This window comes from Molothrus aeneus, chromosome 18 (assembly GCF_037042795.1).
Source record: "Molothrus aeneus isolate 106 chromosome 18, BPBGC_Maene_1.0, whole genome shotgun sequence".
NCBI classification, from domain to species: Eukaryota; Metazoa; Chordata; class Aves; order Passeriformes; family Icteridae; genus Molothrus; species Molothrus aeneus.
Window position 1 is genome coordinate 3,739,216 of NC_089663.1, and position 20,102 is coordinate 3,759,317.

The window sequence follows — 20,102 nt, forward strand, 5'->3', positions numbered from 1 at the left end:
TAATTTTTGGGTTGTCCAGGTGGTTGTCCAGGTTACCTGAGCCTGTGGAGGACCAGCTGTGCTTATGCTGAGGTGCTCTGTGCTGCAGTGCACAGGGATTTAGGGCTTTCTTGGCTGTGTAACTGCTCCAGAGTAGCCATGATAAGCAGGAGTGTCCAGGTAGGTGGTGTTCCAGCAGGTGTCCCTTTTGCACCCTCCTGAGAAGCACTCTGTGAATGGAGTGGAAAATAGAGATTTCTATATGCAAAGCCCATAGATAGCTGACCCCTACAGAGTCTTTGGAAACTGGAGTAATTCTACTCCGTGCAGGTGTCTCTGAGTTGACATTTTGTCTGTGGGTTGTGTTAGTGGCTTGTAGTGAGGGTGGGGAGAGGGGTGATCCTGGGGAGGAGCAATGGTTTGAAGGTCCGTTATAACTCTGGTTTACTTTACTGCTACAAAATGGTTAAATCTATTCTCTTGAGATAGCTAAATGTATGGTCTTCATCCTTGGGAGGTTCTGCCTCCTGGAGCTGTGTCTGTGGTGTTCCAGGGAGTATTTGGGGCAGCGGTGAGGCTGTGGTGAGGTCAGGGTGTGTGGCTGTTCGGGAGTTCTGGGCGGCAGCTGCTGCGAAATTCGCCTCTCCGTGGGGAGGTGCAGCACACGTGGCACCGCCGGGAGTTTGTGTGTGCCTGAAACAGGGACAGGCTCCCGGCTCTTGAACAGGTGAGGTGGAGGCACTGCCGGGCTGGGCACTGCCGTGGGTTTCGTCGCTGTCCCTGTGAGGTGTTGCTGGTGCCCTCTGATGGATGTGCCGGTGGGCACTGGCCCGAGTCACTGCCTTGCGGTGGCCCAGTCAGCTGCTTCCTGCGGGCTGATTCACGCGTCCTGCAGCACCGTCCCTCAGGGGTCACCTTGGGCAGGAGCACTTCATTACCCAGTAAATCGATCGAGACTTTAATATTTCTGTTTAAGCATTTAATATTCCATTTAAGGAGCAGTCGGCGTTGTGAACTCAGTGTGTGACGAGAGGTGCAGCACAAGCACAGCATCCCTGTCACAGTTCATCAGGTTACAGATGCTGGTCCCTTTTGCAAAAGAGAGAGTGATGCATCTTTTTCTATTAATAAATCTCCATTCTTTCCCCTCATCTCTTATATTGTCCTGTGGTAGTTGTACAAATCCTAAATGAATGCACGGTGCTTTGGGACCTCTTGGGATGAAGTGCTAAATGGAAAACAAAATGTTAATCCCTTTGGTTAATTTTTGGTTGGGCTTTGAATAATAGCCTCAAGTGACGCTCTGGAACTCCTTGGTTGACCTCCAGGGGACGGACCTGCAGCCCGTGCCTGTGCATTGAGGAATCGATTCCCGTGGGGTGGGACGGTGCCACTGCCCCCCTCACCCTGCCCTGGCCGGGGACGTTCTGCTGCTGCTGCCGGGCCCTTTAAACGGGCGCAATTTCCCATTTCGGCAGAGTTTCAGGGAGCTGTGGTTGCTGATGAGATTGGATCCGGGAACAGCGACTGGGGGGGACGGAATGGGGAAGACCTTCCCTCTGTCATGGCTGTGAGCTTGGAGGAGCAGGGGCGCAGGGAAGGGAGGACAGGGGACTGCAGGATTTGGGGGCGAGCAAGCACTGGGAGAAGTCCTTTCACATCGGGAAATCGGTGTGTGAGCGCCTTTCCTGTCCCGGCTTGGGGTGCTGCCTTCGTGCAGCTGCTTCGATATCAGTTGTAAAGTTGGAGTTTAGTTTGAGTAACCGAGTAATTCCTCTCCGGCCTTTTCTCCTCCCTCCGCTTTCCGTTCCTCGGCTTTGCCTTGTTTGCTCAAGTCAGGAAGGGGGAGGGCATGGGGGCGGTTAATCATTAACTCCTTCACAGCCATGGGGCTCAGTGCTCCTGGCATTCCAGACCTCCCTGCTTCCGCAGACCTGTAAAAGTAAATCAGTGCGTGTAGCCGAGCTCACTGTGTGCCATCAGCAAAAGGCAGTGGGTGTCTGTCCCATGGGTCAGCAGCACAGAGAGGAGCCGAGCAGGGCAGTGTCTGTGCTGAGATGGTTACAGCTGCCGCTCCTGCACTGAGGGCTGGAGGTGGAGGGTGGAAAAATGGTTTGCGTCCCCTCTGCAGGGCCGGAGGAGCCCAACACCCTCACGGGATTTTCACTTCCTGGTGGAGTTTGAATTGCCTTTGTCATTGGAGGGGAGAAGCAAAAACCACTCCTTCTAGGCAAGCACTTCTCTGGGAGGTGGTGTGCGTGAAAGCTCCAGTCACAGGACCTGCCTGACTGTAGGAATTGCAGTTCATCGGCAGTTCCCTGGAGGTATGTGCCTTTCACTCTGCAGTCCACCAGCTGTTCTTTTGCTTGAAAAGAAGATTCAGTTCATTTTTCCCCAGCTGTGGAATACTTGTCTCCCTTCAGAGAATCTGCTTCTGGGATATTTTGGTCCCTTTAGGAAGATAGATCCTGTGACTTTAATGGTTCGGAGCATCTTTATTACTAAATGAAAGGTGTATAGAAATAATTTAACACAGCATTTAATTTGCTGATGGCTGTATTCTGCTCTCTGAGTGCGGGACTGCTTATTTTTCCTTTTGTGATGCTTTGATTTTTTGAAAAGAGTGAATATAAAAGGGGCACCTTCCTCATCTTGTAATTCAATAATACTGTCCTCTTCCAATACATTTTCCTGAAGGCCTGCTAAGTGCATTGGCTGCTGTGGAGTGCTGTGCTCAGGAAGTGGCTCAGGGCTGGCAGGTGCTGCCCGGGGAGCTGTGGGCAGCCATTAGTGTGAGCAGTTGCTTGGTTGCTATTCTGGTGCCACCAGCTCCTTGTGACCTGGTGGGGGACACTGCAGGGTGGCCACACTCAGGCTGAGCCCCTGTGCCCCAAACCTGAGTGTCAGGTACCTGCTGTGTGCAGGAGAAGGGATCTGCTGAGTCTCTCTGAGGACAGCTGGGTCTGTGCAGGGGGAAAGGAGATCTAGGGGGGGTTCACAGAGTGTTCCCTCCCAGTTCTCCTGAAGCGTGTTCCTGTTTTCTGGCTGAATTCCACATCTCCAAAGGGACCTGCCGGGTGTGTCCCGTGAACATGGAGAGTGCTGATGTCTCCAGTGAACTCCTCTCTAACAGCCTTGCAGAGGTGTGCACTGTGCTGCTGCCCCAGTGGAAAGCTGGGCACGTGGCCAGGGAGGCTTTCTTTGGAAAGTGAGTGCAGCACAGACCTGCAGGCGCTCACTGGAGTTTCCCCAGCAGGAACTGCAATGGCTCTGCAGGGTGGGCACATGGGCTGGAAGGTCCAGCAGGTCAGAGTTTGCCTTTGAGTCACCCCAGAGGAGTGCAGGGTTGGGAGAATGGGCAGAGAATACATTTGCAGGGAGAAATCCAGAAGGCTGGGAATGCCATTTTATGCCTAAACTCTGATGGGACTGTGGGATTTTTGAGAAGTGCTAACTGTGTCATGTGGGTCCTCTGCCTGGCATGAGTGACAGTGTTTGTAGCTGGTGGAGGTTTTCCTTCTCTTGAGGAATTTGTGAGCAATCTCCACCCATCTAGTTAAGAATTGTTTCCAGAAGAAATGGCGTTTACCTGGCAGCCTCTGGAAACTTGTTAACTGTATGAGGTACTGAGGGGGATTTTTGTCAGGACAACCAAAATACATCCTTCTGCTGCCCTGATGGACTGATCTGAACATTTCATGCTTCTTCCACTACCTTTGACTCCGGAGAAAACACCTCCTGAGATCTTGTTTCCTGCAGAAAGCAGTGCCTGCGGCCACAGTAAATGACTCTGTGATGATGTGGGGCCTGTAATTAGTCTGTGTCAATATCCTGTTGGAGTAGATGTCTGGACAGGCTTGCCTAGGTTGCACTTCTACAGGGTACAATGAGAGAAGACTACGGGTTCCTGTTGTTGGGTGTTTTTCCAGTTAAGGCAAAAATCTGAGACTGACACAGCTTTTCTGGCTGCTTTGCTACATCTTGGTGTTCTCTTTGTAGTACAAGTTTGATTAACTCGTTCATTCCTGAGCAGCAGTAGTGTTTTTCAGGGCATTTGGTAGATAACCAAAGATGAAAAGTCCTCCCAAAAAACTTCTGACACAGATACATTAAATGAGAAGAAAGAGACAAAGCTCTAATCCAGGCTTTTACCATTTTGTTGGGTTTTTTTGCTTTCCTGCAGACGCCTTGCTGGCAGACCTGGAATCAACCACCTCGCATATCTCCAAACGCCCAGTGTTTCTCACGGAGGAAACTCCTTACTCCTACCCAACTGGAAACCACACGTACCAGGAGATTGCTGTGCCACCCCCGGTGCCCCCACCGCCTTCCAACGACGCCCTGAATGGCACCGTGATCGACCCCTCAGAGCAGTGGCAGCCCAACACACCCAGATACGGCCACCAGCAGGTGAGTGGGGCTGTGTGGGTGGGAGGGTGCTGGTTTTGTAAGTGCAGGATCTCTCAGCAAAGTAAGGAGGAGGGAATAGGAAGAAATGATGATGAATTTGGCTGTGGAGCAGGGAAATGGGGGGAGGTAGGAGTTTTTATTAGAACTAACTGGTTGGAGCAAATGGCAGAAAAGAATTTGAAAGCCATCGTCACTGTGCTGACAAAATGGTGCTATGATGAGATTAGTGTTAGTCATCTGTCTTGAGCCTGTGGAAGGCAGACTGGGGGTTTCCAGCACAAAGCTGTGACTCATAGGCAGGTCTGAAGTAAGGGGAAAAAACTGTTCCTGGTGTAGCTCATCTGATAAAGACTGGCTTGACTAAAGAGCAGATCATTTATTTTGTTCTGCCTTGTCAATGCATGGGTTTGCAATGCAGTAGTGTACGTATTTGTTTTGTATTCTCTGTTTCCAATGCAAATCTTGTTTCCACAGCCTCAGTCCCAGTCTCCTATATACAGCTCTAGTGCCAAAAGCTCCAGTGCCTCCATTCCTAGAGACGGGCTCAACTCTCCTACTCCCCGTGCCAGTGAGGAGGAGCACGTCTACAGGTATCCTGTCCCTTTTTAAGAGATAAGCCTGACTCACAACTTGAGCTTGCTGAGGGTCAAGCTGCCTGCTATAAGTGGAAACAAACACTGCTCTCCGTGTGTGTTACATTGCTTTGTGTCAGTTTTGATTGTCTCTTTTGTAACACACCACTGTAACTTTCATACTCACTTCAAGCTTTGACCTGGCCCTTGGGCTTGCTCAGCTGCAGGAGGTTAAGGATCCATCAGACACAGCAGGATCTGGGTTGTGTTGTGACGGATATGATCCAGATGCAAGTGACAAATCCACCCTCCTGCTAAAGAGCACAAAAGCTCTTCAGGGGATGGATGGCCTTAGGGTTATTTTTCCCTGGGAACTCAGTACTTGTGGCCTGGAGTGTTGTGCAGGGACTTGAGTTTTCAGGTAAATTCAAGCTTCTTAAAAGTTCCCTCTCAGTAGGTGATTGACAGATAACAAGTTCACACTTGCAAAGGCAGCTGCTCTCACTCTGACAGGTTGGAGGAGTAGCCTGCACAGTAGGACAGACCTTTCTGCTGACATGGGGATGAGTGCTGTCAGAAATTCATCCTAGGCGCCTTTTTACACTTTGGAGATTGGTGTTTCTTTGGAGTCATAATCTAACCATGCCAGCTCTTTCTGCTGAGCAGGAAGTTGCTTCCAACCAGAACTAATTCTGGTTAGAGCTCAGCTCCTCTCTGGGCAGCCTAGCCAGAGGTGGTCCAATGGAGATGGTAATTGCAATTTTTTCAGATGACTGCATGCAATTAGTATTAAATGAAGGTAATTAGAGCCCTAAGTCCTCTTGAACAAGGGTCTGGTGAGGCTTGGTTCTGGTGTGAGTTGTAGTTGCTGTGTTGGTTCAACATGAAGTATGTTCTCCTCAGATTGCAGTTGTGGATCTTGTTTTTCAACCTGAAGAGAAGGATAACTTCCCTTATGGAATTCATAATTGTCACTGGTGTTACAGTGTCAGAGTCCTTAACCTGCTAGATACTAACTTTTTGAGCATAATGTGGTCCTGTGCACAAGGCAGAAGTTCCCATTTTGGATTTGGAAAATATCTTTTTGGTAAAATACGAACCTCTAGAGCATTAAAAGTTATTTGTAAAGTTCATTTGTAAAACCAGGAGCAAAAAATGTTCCTGCCACTGACAATGGAAAGACTGTTACTACAGTGTAACCACTATAAAAATCACTGCATTGACGTGAAGTTCTGCTTTGGAACAGTTTGCAATTCTGTGTGGTAAATGATATCACCCATATAAGACTAGCAGTAATTACAGCCAGTGCCTTTTACATGCATGAGAGTTTAACACAGTAGAAGATAATAACAAGTTACTTTCTTATGAATTGACTACAGTTCCCCAAATTAAAGGTGAGAGGACTTGGGGAGACCTTGAGTGTTGCAAGAGGCTATGACATATGCTACTGCTTTTCAATTTCTGCTTCTAACCTGAGGCTTGTGCTTTGCCTCTGTCTCCAGTCTGTGCTAGCCCTGCATTCCCTCACTCAGGGAGGAGGATGTTGCTGCTTGGTGTGGTGTCAGCAGAAACAAGTCATTTTCCCATACATGAGCTAATGGTTCTGCTGCTGTTCTGTGCATTTTGCATCTACAGACAGTTAACTCTTTCCTACAGGGGCTGGGCAGCGCGTAGTCCTAAAATCAGAGGCCCTGTCCATCAATGCTATTTTTGTGATTTACAAGAATAGTAGTGGCTGTGTTCAGTCATGTCACAAAGCATGTGTCTTCTTTATGCCCAGAACTAAAAGCGTCAGCCTGAAAAGACCACAGCACATGTGTAAACTTTGGGAACCTAATGAGTTTCCCTCCATCCTTCTGCTGTATCTTGATGCAGAGGTTTCACATTCCCTTTTATCTTCAGTTTCCCGAACAAGCAGAAATCTGCGGAACCATCTCCCACAATGACCAGCTCCTCTCTGGGCAGCAACCTCTCAGAACTGGACAGACTCCTTCTGGAACTGAATGCTGTTCAACATACCCCTGCCAGTGGCTTCACAGCAGGTAAGGAATAGGAATTTGGTATGAGTGGATACTTTGATTCTCAGAATAGTAGCTTGCTTTTTCTTTCCGACATCCTTAGTGAGGGAGACCCCTCCAGCCCTTAATCAAAGATTCATTTAGTGAGGGTGGGATCTCCTGAGGTCTGAGCTGCAGCACCCTGCTCAAAGCAAGGCCAGCTTCAAAACTGCCTCTAACTAAAGTTTTGAAGTTAGTTTACGTTGCTCAGGCCCTTGCACTGTTAAGTTTCTAATATCCTCGAAGATGGATGTTCCACAAGATTTCTGGACAATGTTTTGTACTTGCTTGTGATTAGCAGATGTGTGTGTGTGTGGAATGGGGCTCTGAATGGCTCTTTTCTGCTCCCCTTTCTTCAGATGAGGCTGGCAGAAGCCCATCACTGCCCAACGTGGCTGGCCCTCACTATGTTGTCCCAGAGAACAGCAGCTCAGGGGGAGGGAAGGCTGCACCCCCGACAAAAGAAAAGCCAAAGCGAAATGGTGCCCGTGGGATTGAGGATGTGCGTCCCAGCGTGGAGAGCCTGCTGGATGAGCTGGAGAGCTCCGTGCCAAGTCCAGTGTGAGTAGTGCTGTGGTGGTTGCAGGCTTGGGTGTGGGGTGGGGTGGGCTCCTGGGGGAATGGTGACTGTGGTGTAGGGACAGCTGCTGCAGACAGTGATGGATGGAAGATGGGCTTTGTCTAAAGGGTCAGAAGTCAGGCGGGTACTGGTGCTTTGTAATCTGCTTCTGGATGGAAAAATGCATAAGTCATCTGTTAGAGGTAGACTGTTCAAGCTCAGATTTCCAGCTGACCACAAATACAAAATGAACATTCAGGCATCATCTGTTTCTTAGAGGATGGGATGTGTGTGCACACGTGAGGCAGGGTCTGCACGTGCTGGGGAAGCTGGGCCAGGTTGGGCTGTGCTAATTGAAACTCCTCATCCTCTGCTTACTTGGGGGAACAGTGGGACTTCAGTCTAGGAGTACCCTCCAATGTTTAAACACACTCTTCCTAAAATTTTCTTTTAATTTTTCCCCTGGCCAGGCCTGCAATCACTGTGAGCCAGGGCGAGGTGAGCAGCCCCCAGCGTGTCACGGCCAGTCAGCAGCAGACTCGAATTTCTGCTTCTTCAGCTACACGAGAACTGGATGAGCTGATGGCATCCCTCTCTGACTTCAAGGTACCCTGTCAGGGCAGCTGAAAGCTTCATCTTGTCCCTACCCAGCCCAGTCTCTCTTGCCTGTTAACCACATTTGCTGACCTTGGTTGGTCAGAATGCCTCCTTTACCTCTCACATTTGCTCTGATAAACTTCCTGTGGCGTATTTGTGCTTTCTCAGTGGGGCTGTAGGTGTCCTTGACTGCTATAAATTGTCATCGCTGGCAGGGTAAGGCAGTTCTGGGATCTGTTTTTCCTTCAGTTCTGCAGTTTGTCTGTTTGCCAAAGATAATGAGCTTTGTTACCGCTCGGTAGAGTGAATTATTTTGCTGTGCTACAACTTAATGAGAAGGAGAGAGGCATGGGGACACCACTCTGCTTTCTGACAGAGACCAGGCCCTTCTGTTCTGTGGGATGACTCCTCTCTGGAGTGTGTTTTTATCCTGATGTGCTTTCTCTGAGGAGAATGGATATTCCAGGCATGTGGTGTGAGCACTGAAGCGCTTACCTCAGACAGAAGGAGATTTCAAAGGTTTTATCTTAAAACAAAATCTCTTATTCACCTCAACATGGGATTAAAGTTTCAGTTTCTTGTGGGGGCAAAGGATGGCAAGTACTATTCAGTGTCAGCATATGTACTTGAATAACTTTTTCTTTATTCATGTGGGTGTGTTACCACTCCTGCACTAGATGATGAACTATGGAGGTTGTTCTCATGGGATTTCATTTACCCATACTCATGGCAAAATGAAAAATACTTTCTCACTTTCTACTTTCAGCTGCTTTGCTTATAGTTTTACTGAATTATTGACTTGGATTTCTTCTGAGAGAGGTGGAGAAAGCAAATATACTGGATAATCTCTTTGTTAGGTTTGCCTTTTTTACATGCCTATCTGCTTTCTAATCCTAAATCAGTTCCTAACTTTCTGTTTTATTCCTGTATGGAAGATTCTGCTGGATGCTTGAGATTTCTTGTCTGTGCTGAACTCCATCCCCTCCTAGATGACATTAGGTGGGGCAGCCAGAGCTGAGCAGTGTTTTGTGAGGAGAGGTACAGAACATGTAGTGACAGCTTTTGCTGTTTGCTGTTCTTTCTGTGCTTGGTGGGTCCCATGGAGATCAATACAGTACCCAGAGTTGTGACAAGCGTGTGAGTTCAGAACCTAGCACTGGGCACACGTGTTCTGAGAAGCTTCACTTGCCTTGTGCTTGCTGGAATGGAATTCAGTCTGCCATTCCTGGCACATGCACCTAAATCAGTGAGAACCTGTGAGTTCCTCAGTGTTTTCTCTAGACTTACTGTAGTTGTGTTTAGTCAATTGCAAATATTGACACCTTAGTGTTGCCTTTTTTCTCCTTCTGAGGTCCTAGGGTGTAGTGCAGGGTAGCCACAAGCTCTGTCCACCCTGGTTGAAACACTGCAGTGCTGTGGAGCTGGAGAGAGTTCCCACTTGTGCTTCTGGCATTCCATGCCCTGCTCCTTCCGTGTGCTGTGGGAGCTGAGCCCTGTGGCCTTGTGCCCCTGCTGCTTTTATCAGGAGCTAGCTCAGGGTGTGGCCCAGCCTTTGCTCCCAGGTGAGCTCTTGGCAGCTGAGAATGACCTTGCCCAGCACAGGTTTCTTTGGTGAGAACAGGGAGTGGGCATTTTTAAGTGTGGGAGTTCAGTACTTTGCACTCTTGAGAAGCTTTAGAATCTCCACTAAAACCTGTGTGACAGAGATGAGCTGCTGTGGCTAACACCACCTGCCTTCCTGGCTTAGTTTTCAGTTGACCTCAGAGACCAAATTGAAATGCAGCAAGATATTAAGATTTGCGCTTTATTAAGCACAGCATTGGTATTTTTGTGAAGCATTGAGCTCACCTGTGCCTAAACATTCTTCCTGGAGCACAAGGAACACGGCTTCTGTGATCATTTCCCTTTTGTTAATGATGTCATTGACTGTTTTTAAGTTACTTTCCTTTTCTCCTGTTGTCCAGGTTGCTTCATTTTCCCTTCAGTCCTTTTTGTTTGGTTATACCTCTTCTGTTTGTGCCAGCTAGGGGTGTTAACTTGGCTGTAAAAATGTATTCTAGTCTGTACCAGTGTCAGCATATAAGGGAGACAAGGGGAGTCCTTGCAAAGGTGGAATATGAAAGGCTGCTGTTGGAGTATCAGACCTGTGTGTGACTGCAAGATACAGGATAAAAAACCCAAGTATGATATGTAATTATTTGGAATTGATAGAAGTTGCAATGGATGAGGATGGGAGGAGTGGAGGGCACTGGTGCTTGATTTGCCTTGTACCCCTGAGTAAAAGGTGACGTTACATTACCCTTTTATTATATTTTGCTCACCCTGATTTGTTGCCCCTTCTTTTTGCTTACAGAATCCATTTGATTTTGGTTCTCTGGTTAATCGGTCATCAGGCACTGAGATTACTTAATGCACTTGTTTTTTTACCCTCTGCCATTTCTCTGTAATGTGATGCCTGCTTACTGCATAACTGGATACTTGTAGTTAACTGTTCTGTTACTGTGGAGTGCTCACCCATTGCTCTTATTTTGGAATTAGTATGGTTTCAGTATGTTAAAAATACTGTTTGAGCAAAACGTTACTCTTGCCTTGAAAGTGACTGACTTCATTTTAGGAAGTCTGGAAACCAAATGTGAAGCACAGCATCAAACCAGGTTACTTTTACAGGTGTACCCAGCTTAGGTGAAATTCAGGGAGAGGGCATGTTGGGATATTCCCTCATTTTAATCTACTGGCGAGTCATTTTCCTCTCAGCTGTGACTGTGGTCACAGTAGCCTGGCTGTGCTACTCGAAGGGAAGAGCAATCTGTAATGAAATTTGGTCTCTTATTGCTCTTTCCTTTCTGAGAACAGTCTCCTTGTAGCACTACTGGTGTGGCTTTGCAAGCGTGTGCATGTGTGCCAGCTCCTGGCCCCTCAGCATGGCAGGAGCTCAGGTTAGCTGAAGGTTATTATTCTTCCATTTACTGACAGGTTTTGTGCATGATCTGGTTAATTATATAGTTTTTTTCATGATAAGTGTCTCAGAAAGGTAAGTGGAGACTGAGGTAGCATATGTGGGGCTTAGGAAGTTATGTGCCCTTCCACCTCAGAGCATAAGCATCTGACTTTAGGCTTCTCTGGAAAATATGATGAAGAGTCAGAGCAGGTCTTGATAGCTCTTGGATTTGGAAGTCCTTTGTGGGTACATTTTTAAAACTGAGAAGGCACAGTCTTGGTCTTAGGTTGACCTGCTGTGTGAACTTGTCCAAGTTGCTGATCTGAGTCTCCCTTTCTAAGAAAAAGGAGTAGTAATACTTTGTCTCCTAGAGTTTAATCAGGAACCACTGGAAGTGGGGAAAGAAGGACCCATGATCTTTTGTTTTCAAAAGATCCTGTAAGTCAAAGAAAGCCAAAACCTATGTATTAATTGCTCTTCTTAGAATGTTTTTTGGATCAAAATTAATACTGATTTTATTACAATGTCAATGTGGAGTCTTTGGCCTAAGGGGAAGAGGCTAATCTGCCACCTAAGCAATGCTCACAAGGGCATGGAATGACTGACAGGCTCGTATAGATTCAGTGTGTGTCCCTTCCAAGGTGAGATTAGTGATGTGAATAGAACAAAGCCCATGTCATCTGCTCTTGCTGTGAATGCCCTGAAGCTTTGTTTTCATTGCCATGAACTCAGCCAACTGGAGCATTTTATTAAGTGTATCAAGAAGAAAATGTCATGCTTTGTTCTATTCATTGATTGAATTTTTTGCAGCTTTGGAATACAAAATTTACATGTCTGACTGTGAGTAAGTTTACATGACCTTTATTCACAGTCGAGACACTCCTGGGTTTGGAGCTGGCTTCCCAGCAGTGGCAGTGGCCATGCCACGCCCCCATCACAGCTGCAGGTGAACACTGAGCTATCACTGAAGAGGAGGGCCCAGGAAAAGGATCCCAGAGGCTGTAGAACTCGTGAAGATCAGTGCAATGTCATACTGGTTCTGCTCTTTGGTGTTTCATTTTTCTTCCTTACTCTTGGAAGTAAGGATTTGGGTCAACATGGCTTTTTGATTTGGGAGTCGTGATTCTTATAATGTTTAATTCTGTGCCTTTTTTTTTCTTCTCCTTATCTCTGTCATTATCTTTTTCTCTCCTTATTCCTTCTATCTCTTCTTTTGCAGACTAGTTCCACTATGTCTCTGATTTCTGAATCTTCCCTAGAACCGGTTCCCAGTTCAGCAAATGCAGACTCCAGCAACACTCCTCACAGTTTAACAGTGCTGTCCCATTCCAAACACCCTTCTGCAAGTCACAGTGGGGACTCAACAGTGCCAACATCTGTCCCCCCAGCAGACACCTGCATTGAGGAAGGCAGTGACACTGAAGTTCTGCCTTTGTCAGGGCACCCTGCTGCCCCTCCACCTGTGCCCCACTTAGCACAAACTGTCCCTGTGCCCCCGCCACGGAGCTCCTCTGGTTATGCTACTCGTGGGGAGCAAGTGGCCTCTGCCAGCTTAGTTCAGCTGAACAGAAAGCCTGACTCTTCCAGAAATACTTCCCAGGCTGTGCCAGCTTCCAGTGTGGAGCTTCTCTCTAGGTCTGCTAATGTGGAGGCACGGGGCTTAGGGTATGATGTGGCAAAAGAGACTGAGAAGAAGGAGCAGAGAACTGATCCCAAAATCTCAAATGTACCCATTTCAAAGAAGGGGAAGATAGCCAAGGAGCTGCATCAACAGGGAGCACTCAGGGACTACTCAGCTCTTTCCTCCCAGGGCAGAAGTGTGGAAACAGCTTTAGATGAGCTGTGGCCCCTGGAGCTGCCTGCACATGTGCCAGAGGTGCATGCAAAGAATGACAATATTTTAGATTCTGTTAATGAGCCTTCTGTTGTTGCCCTGGATCGGTGGGATGTCTTCCCAGACACTAAAAGCCAGTTGGGCTTTGTAGCAAAGCAAGGACAGGAGCTAAAAGCTGAAGTGCCACACGAAACCAAGGTATACCACTGTCCTGATGTGGGCAAGAAGAGGCAGGGCAGAGACAGAACTCCTAGGAAGGCAGGTACTGCTAACATGAACAAGGCCAGAGGAGACCAGGAAAAGGAGCAATTCAGAAGCTCTACAGTCACTCCGGAATCTCCTGAAAGCTTTGGGAAGGCTGAATGGGATCTGCCATGTGTCTCCAAACCACCCATTGAGAGGATTTCTGCATCAGGCCAGGCAGGCACTGAGTGAATGTAGGAGTAGGGCGAGTCCTAGCCAGGACTGTTCTGCCAGCACACTCGCAGTGTGTGCATGCAGTGAGTGTGCCCGGGCTCACCCCACTAACAGCACGAGCTCTGAGCGGTGTCACTGACAGCTGCATCTCACAGGGCTTCAAAACCCCCAGCTTTATCTTGTGGTCTCTCCTGCATGTGATTCAGCAGCACAGAACATGGCAGCTTGTAGGGACTTCCTTGTGAAGTGGACTTTTATTCCCTAACTGGGGTAAGGCTCAGTCCACAGAGACCTCCAAAAAGCTGAAAGGGCTGTTTCATGCTACTGATTGGGATGGCAGCTCCTCTGCTCTGTTTACTGTTTTAGGTCTCATTACTGAAGCTGTCAGTGTTCCTTTCCGTGCTGGAAGTACACTTTGTGCACCAGACATCTCTGACCAAGAGCCTTGTGCCTGTCAAGGGCAAACACAGAGGCACAACTCTGTGCCCTTGTGATGCTGAGGTTTCTGTAATGCTCAGTGGAGTGTTCATGCTGCACCTCCTATCTTGGCTTCCCACTGGTTAATCTTTCCCTTCCTTTTCTAGACAGTTATTTTTGGCTGCTATGATTATCCTTACAGGGTTTTTCCTTGCACTGAGTCACTGTTCTGGGCTGTGCCAAGAGGAATTTTGGCATTGTGGAATAAATGCCATCACTCTTCCTCCTCACAATTGTCACTAATGTCTTGAGTTTGTGCTGTTGCATCTTGGGGCTTGCTCTGACTTTGCTCTTCTCTGCTGATACTATTGCCTTTGTCATTTAGATAAAATCTTTAATCAAGAGGACAAAAGAGACTGCGAATGTGCATCCCATGTCTCGGGACCTCTCTCCAAGGCGTAAACTAGGTCCTGCCATATTCCACAAGACTGAGTCCCAAGATCGCTTGATTGAGGAGCTTCAGGACAGACTGGGCATCGATAACCAGGAGCAGAAAGATTGGCAAAGCCAGGATGCCTGGCTGACAGAGGGGGTCATTGTCACTGCCAGGCCCCGGGGGGAAGAGCAGAGTGGTGAACAGCAAGTAGAGAAGGTAGAAAGCAGGGTCACACGTGCTGGCAAATTCCAGCATGTCCCTCTGTTCAGATTGCATTGTGTGGAGGTGCAGACTGAGTTTCTGAGCATCCTAAGCAACACAAAATGAAGAAGTAACTATTCACCCTTGTCTGGCCTGAGAGGGAAAGCAGCACAGGGTCCTACTTCTGTATGCTTAAGAACTGGAGTGGGATCTGAGGGAGCTGCTTATGGTATCTGTTGATGCAGTATCCTGCTATCACATCTCAAATATCCATGTGAGGATTATTTTTAAAACCCCACTGGGAAGCCTGATACACAGGCATGCTTTGTTTTGTCCAGTGCTGTACCTGTGCAGGCCTTTCTGGGGATGAGTAAAATGGTGCTCTTCCTTAAGCTACAAAGAGCAGCACCTTTTGTAGCTCCCTTCTCCTTCTTGCTGCTTTCCCCCCTTAGATAAACATACTGGTAGCAGCCAGCCTTCCTGTTAAAGGAAGTGCTTGTTGGTTCCTCTTTGGATTTATTCACCTTTCTTCTTCCTCCGTGTCTTTCTAGGTGGTTTTTCCTCCAGAATCCCCACTCCTCTCCAGGAGGACAATCTCTGTTCCTGTCTCTTCCCAGCTCCAGCCTTCCAAAGAAGCTGCAAAGATAGTCCCTGCTAATGCTGCTCCTTCTCCTGCCTCTGGCCCTGCACCTCTTCTCTCACTCCCACCTCAGCCTTCCTCTGTGTCATCTACCCCAGCTCCTAGTCCAGTTTCTTCCTCTTCCTTCAGCTTGGCTCCCCAGCCACTCTTCCAGTGGGAAGCTTCTGATAATGATTATCATGAGATTTCTGTTGTGGGCACCCCTCCTAATGAAGATTCCAAACATTCCTGTTCTCCCCAGACCTGGACTCCTAGCACCAAGGCAGTTGTCTCTGTTGGCTGTCAGACTGAAGATGAAGCTTTCTTCCCAGAAACGCAGGCAGGCTTCTCTATTCTGATTTGTGTTTTTAGCAGTATTTTCCAATCCAACTACTGCTTGTAATTTGACAGCTCAATAGATACAGTGTTCAGGTAAAGGCTGGTATGAACTGCTGGATGGGAGGGAGGACTCATGGACAATATCTAATCCCAGCTGTAGTACTGCACAGTACATGTCTGTGAAATAACTTGCTGGGATATGTGGGTCCTGTGTGTCCTGAGAGGCACTTCATGCAGCAGGGACTCTCATTTCCCTCTGAGATTGAGGTAACTCTGAAACACAGCCTGGAGCTCTCCCTTCCACAATCTCTCTGAAGTGGGGGGAACACGCATACTGGAAGGAGCAACTCAGCAACCCTTCCTGTGTTTGCCCTTTTAGGCAGGTGTCCACTGTATGAGTGGATTTGGGGGAGGAGACGGCATGGTCAAGACCTGGGTCCTGCATCTCCTGCCAGGGAAGGGCTGTAGCTCCAGGGTGGTGGGGAGTCTTTAACATATAAGTGCAGTGCAGTGTTAGTGTACAGCTCTAAAGCAGTGAGCAAGAAACATCTCTGCATCTTGACCTGTTGTACTTTGCAGGTGACCTCTGCTCCTCCCCTAGTCCGCAGTGCCAGTCTGTTGGCTGCTCCTACACCCTGGGGCCCCACAGCCCCTGACAAGGCAGGATCCCCTTTCTGTTTCCTCAGCATGGTGTGTGCTCTTCTGGTTGATGAGTGTGCTGGGATCTGCTCCTGGAGCTCCCAGCATTGTTAATGTGGATAATATCCTGTAGTGCATGGTTTGCTACCCACAGAGCTCCTTTTTGAACTTGAGTGATGGCAAATCTCATGGGTGAAGGGTGGGAGTTTGAAGGGCCTTTGCATGATCAGTTTGCATGAGGATGATGTGCCGAGTGTCCCCTACAAACAGCATGGATTATGTACAGGAGGTGGAAACAAGCCTCTTTCAGGTGGGGGCTCATTTGTGAGCTGTCAGGAGGGCTGGATGGCCAGGCCAGCTAGAAATGGAGGTGTGCACAGGTATTTGTGCCTGCTCTGGGGTCAGCCATGACTGGCAGGACTGTGTGCTCCCTCCAGGTCACTGCAAGGGTGAAGTGCTCTGTTGCTACATGTTGAATTCATCTCTTCTCCTTTCTCCCTGGATGGTATTTATCACTTGTGTGTGGCATCTGTGCCTGCCCTGTGTGGCCATAACCCCTGGCTAGAGCAAGAGAAGCTGTGATTCTTTCCACACAGTGCAGCCCTTTTCTTCCTGCTGCATCATGCAGGAAGCCTGGGCTTTATCCTGGGGCTCTGGACAGGCTTTGTCTCCAAGCACTGTTGTCTCTGTCTGTGAGAGTGCCCTTGCAGGTGTGTGTGTGCTTTGGAGGCAGCCACTGTAACAGTTTTTGGTAGCAAATGTTGTTGTGTGGTGAAGGGTTTGTTTTACGCTGAGGATGCTGGGGTGTGATGGGGCTGCTTGTGCTGCTGGACTAGGAGAGGTCAGTTGAGAGAGGAGGGGAAAAGCTGTGTGTTAGGATCCATTGGGAGTCACACTGCATGGGAGGCAAGGCTGGAGAGTGTGTGGATGTGTGTGTGAAAGCAGCTAAATTCATGTATGTCATGAGACTGTTTATACAAATGAGCAGAAACCAGGATTTATCATTGAATAAACTGGTCAACTGCAAGGACAAGCAGCTGCAGCACAGGGAATAGAGCTCCTCCTGTGGATGGAAGGGCAGGGTCTGCCAAGGCTTGGAACACTTCAGCATGTCCCTGCTCCTTTGGCTATGCTGGCAGCAGGCTGGTTGTTCATAGACATAGATTTTGTCTGTTTTAATTTACTCTCTTAGTAAAACAAAACATACTCTAAACCAAATTTCTTTGTGTGTCCCTAAACCTGACAGTAGCTATGGCAGTGCCAAGTCAGCTGAAATAATCTCTTATTTCCTTGCTGGGGTTTGTCTGTAAAGGGGGCTGTGGTGGCCAAGGAGAACATAATGCTTTGTTTATAAGTTATGAACCTCAGTAAAACATTTCTCCCCTCCTCTGGAAGCCTTTCCAAGCCGTGTGTGCTGTGGTGGTGTGAGTTTCAGAAACAGCCTCTGAGACAGGCATCCAAATCCCCTTCCCCCCACTGGTGCATTTCCAAGTACAGTACACCTAGCAGCCCTGTCTGCTGGGGATGCACTGCCCGCTCTGTAGGTAAACAGCAGCCAGCTGGGAGGGAGTTCCTTCCTTCCTTCCTGCTTCCAGTTGCTTAGCTCAGGCATGGGGGAGAACCACCTGAGAGTGAGAGAGAGACTTGGCAAACAGGTGTGCAGATGGTGGTGCAAAGGGAGAAAATTTTCTAGCTGAAGGGGAGATGAGATGAGGGAGAGAAGAGCATCTCTATCAGAGAGGAGAGACAACTGAGAGCAAGAGCATAGGAATGGAGAGAGGTCAAGGAGAAGGGGCCCTCTGGATGGCGTCTGCTTTGTCAGCTGGCCAGGAACTGATGAGGTAAAGGGAAATTTTTGGCAGAGGCTTAGAGAGCACTATACTGAGTGCCTGGGATGTGCTGGTGACTGTTGCTGTGTGTGCAGTGAAAGAAAATCAAATTCTCAGTTCACAGCTCTGCTGTTACATATCTCAGTTCTCTGCTCGTCTCTGCATGGTCAGAATACATGTGTGTACTTGATCCTGACTCTCACCAGCTTCTTCAGAGAGCATAGCTGACTCCTGTCTGTCTCTGCAGGGGAGTCACTGGCAGCAGCAGCAGGCATTTATCTGATAAGCATAGCAGCATTCACCTTACAGTATTTGTTTTGTCTCACCTGCAGTTCATGGCGCAGGGAAAAGCTGGGAGCAGCTCCCCTCCATCCACAGCCTCCAAGCCTGGCAGTCAGCTGGATACCATGCTGGGAAGTCTTCAGTCTGACCTGAATAAACTGGGTGTAGCTACAGTTGCCAAAGGTGTCTGTGGAGCCTGCAAGAAGCCTATTGCTGGGCAGGTGAGTTGAAGGTGCTGCCTCATTGCTGAACCTTGGGCTGCAGCTGGGAGTAACGGGGAGGGCTTGTTTCGTGAGGCTGGAGAGACTGGAGATGCTGGAGAAACTGAAGTACTCTATTTATCCACTGGCTAGGTACGCTGTAAGCTCCTCCAGTGACCTCTACCCTGCCCCTGAGGGACTGCCCTCTCCTGAGATGATAGGTAATTCAGTTTTCATGCTACCCCAGTCCAGGGCTCACTTGAGTAGTAGAACTTGTCATTCTTGCTGACCTCCAGCTGGTATCTTGTCATGTGGTCTAGGGAAGGGAGGGAGAGATAGAGTTGTTCTCCAAAATCTGTTTTCCCAACAGGTAGTTACAGCCATGGGGAAAACCTGGCACCCCGAGCACTTCGTCTGCACCCACTGCCAGGAGGAGATCGGCTCTCGGAACTTCTTTGAGCGGGATGGGCAGCCCTACTGTGAGAAGGACTATCACAACCTCTTCTCTCCTCGCTGCTACTACTGCAACGGGCCCATCCTCGATGTGAGTTCTTGGGGGAGTCATGGTGCTGGCAAGTTGCTGCAGGCCTAGGTGTTGAAATTCCACTTCACCCATGTATCCTGGGTGGAAGGTTTTGTTCAGGGATTTCTGTAGTTGTTCTGGCCTTCCTTTGAAAGGGAAACAACTTGGCACAGTCAAATTCTTACACTAGTGAGCGGAGTTGGTCCCTCTTACCTTTGCTGGAGTTCCTTCAGAACCCCACATTGCTCCATCATTCTGGTAATGATTCCTCAGCTTTTGTTGTTGGTAGCCTGTGGTAACAGGCACCAGTGCTGGTCCTTAAGACTGGGTGGGGCCCTGTGTAAGGGAGGAAGCAGTGCCTAAGATCCTTTTAGGGTAAAAAAAAGTGTGCAGTGGGAAAGTCTGAATGAGCCAGAGGCAGGGGCAAATTGACTCTGCTCTCTAAAGGACAGTCTATTTTAATGCTTGCTCTTGTCAGCACCAACATTCATGTGTCCCCTCTCCAGCCCCCCTTACTCACCTCCAAGTCATTTACATGACCTGCACTTTGTGTTTTCTTCTCAACAGAAAGTGGTGACGGCTTTGGATAGGACATGGCACCCTGAACACTTTTTCTGTGCTCAGTGTGGAGCTTTCTTTGGACCTGAAGGTATTGCTGGTTTATGCAAGGGGAAAGCAATCTCCCCTCTGAACTGCAGAGGAGGGAGTGAGGCAGAGCTGCTTCCAGGGTACAGCCTGAGGCATCACAGGGGAACTACTGGAGTTCAAGGGAGCTGTTTATGGGGGAAGGATGGTGCCAGTAATAATGGCTTCTCCCTGGGGAGGAAGAACAGGCCTCTGCTGGGATGGGAAGGGAACAGAACAAGAAACAGCTGTGGCTGCTCTGTGTGCTAGCAGGAGGATGATCCTACCCACATGGGTCACCCTGCACAGATTGTGTCGCCACAGGTGAAGATGAGGAGCTGATCCCTTTGCCTCCCCTCTCTTCTGGCAGGGTTTCACGAGAAGGATGGCAAAGCCTATTGCCGCAAGGACTACTTTGATATGTTTGCTCCCAAGTGCGGAGGCTGTGCCCGGGCTATCCTGGAAAACTACATCTCTGCCTTGAACACCCTGTGGCACCCCGAGTGCTTTGTCTGTCGGGTAAGAAACCCAAGGTCCTTTGCTGCTGCTCTATGACCCCTCTTGTTTCCACCCTGAGGCATCTGGTCCCATATCAGGGTAAGGTGTCTGTGGGGTAGTGAAGGGCAGCCA

The 20,102-nt window shown here is 48.6% G+C and overlaps 1 protein-coding gene across 1 annotated transcript in view; it reads left to right on the forward strand.

Moving 5' to 3' along the window:
• Positions 1-20,102, forward strand: part of PXN (paxillin) — a 41,919-nt gene that overhangs the window by 19,690 nt on the left and 2,127 nt on the right. The window contains exons 2-10 of the mRNA XM_066562197.1: positions 4,163-4,389; positions 4,864-4,979; positions 6,864-7,003; positions 7,378-7,579; positions 8,048-8,183; positions 18,176-18,346; positions 18,696-18,869; positions 19,416-19,497; positions 19,843-19,991. Of these exons, the coding sequence (XP_066418294.1) occupies positions 4,163-4,389; positions 4,864-4,979; positions 6,864-7,003; positions 7,378-7,579; positions 8,048-8,183; positions 18,176-18,346; positions 18,696-18,869; positions 19,416-19,497; positions 19,843-19,991 (1,397 nt within the window). The remainder of the gene's footprint in view (positions 1-4,162; positions 4,390-4,863; positions 4,980-6,863; positions 7,004-7,377; positions 7,580-8,047; positions 8,184-18,175; positions 18,347-18,695; positions 18,870-19,415; positions 19,498-19,842; positions 19,992-20,102) is intronic.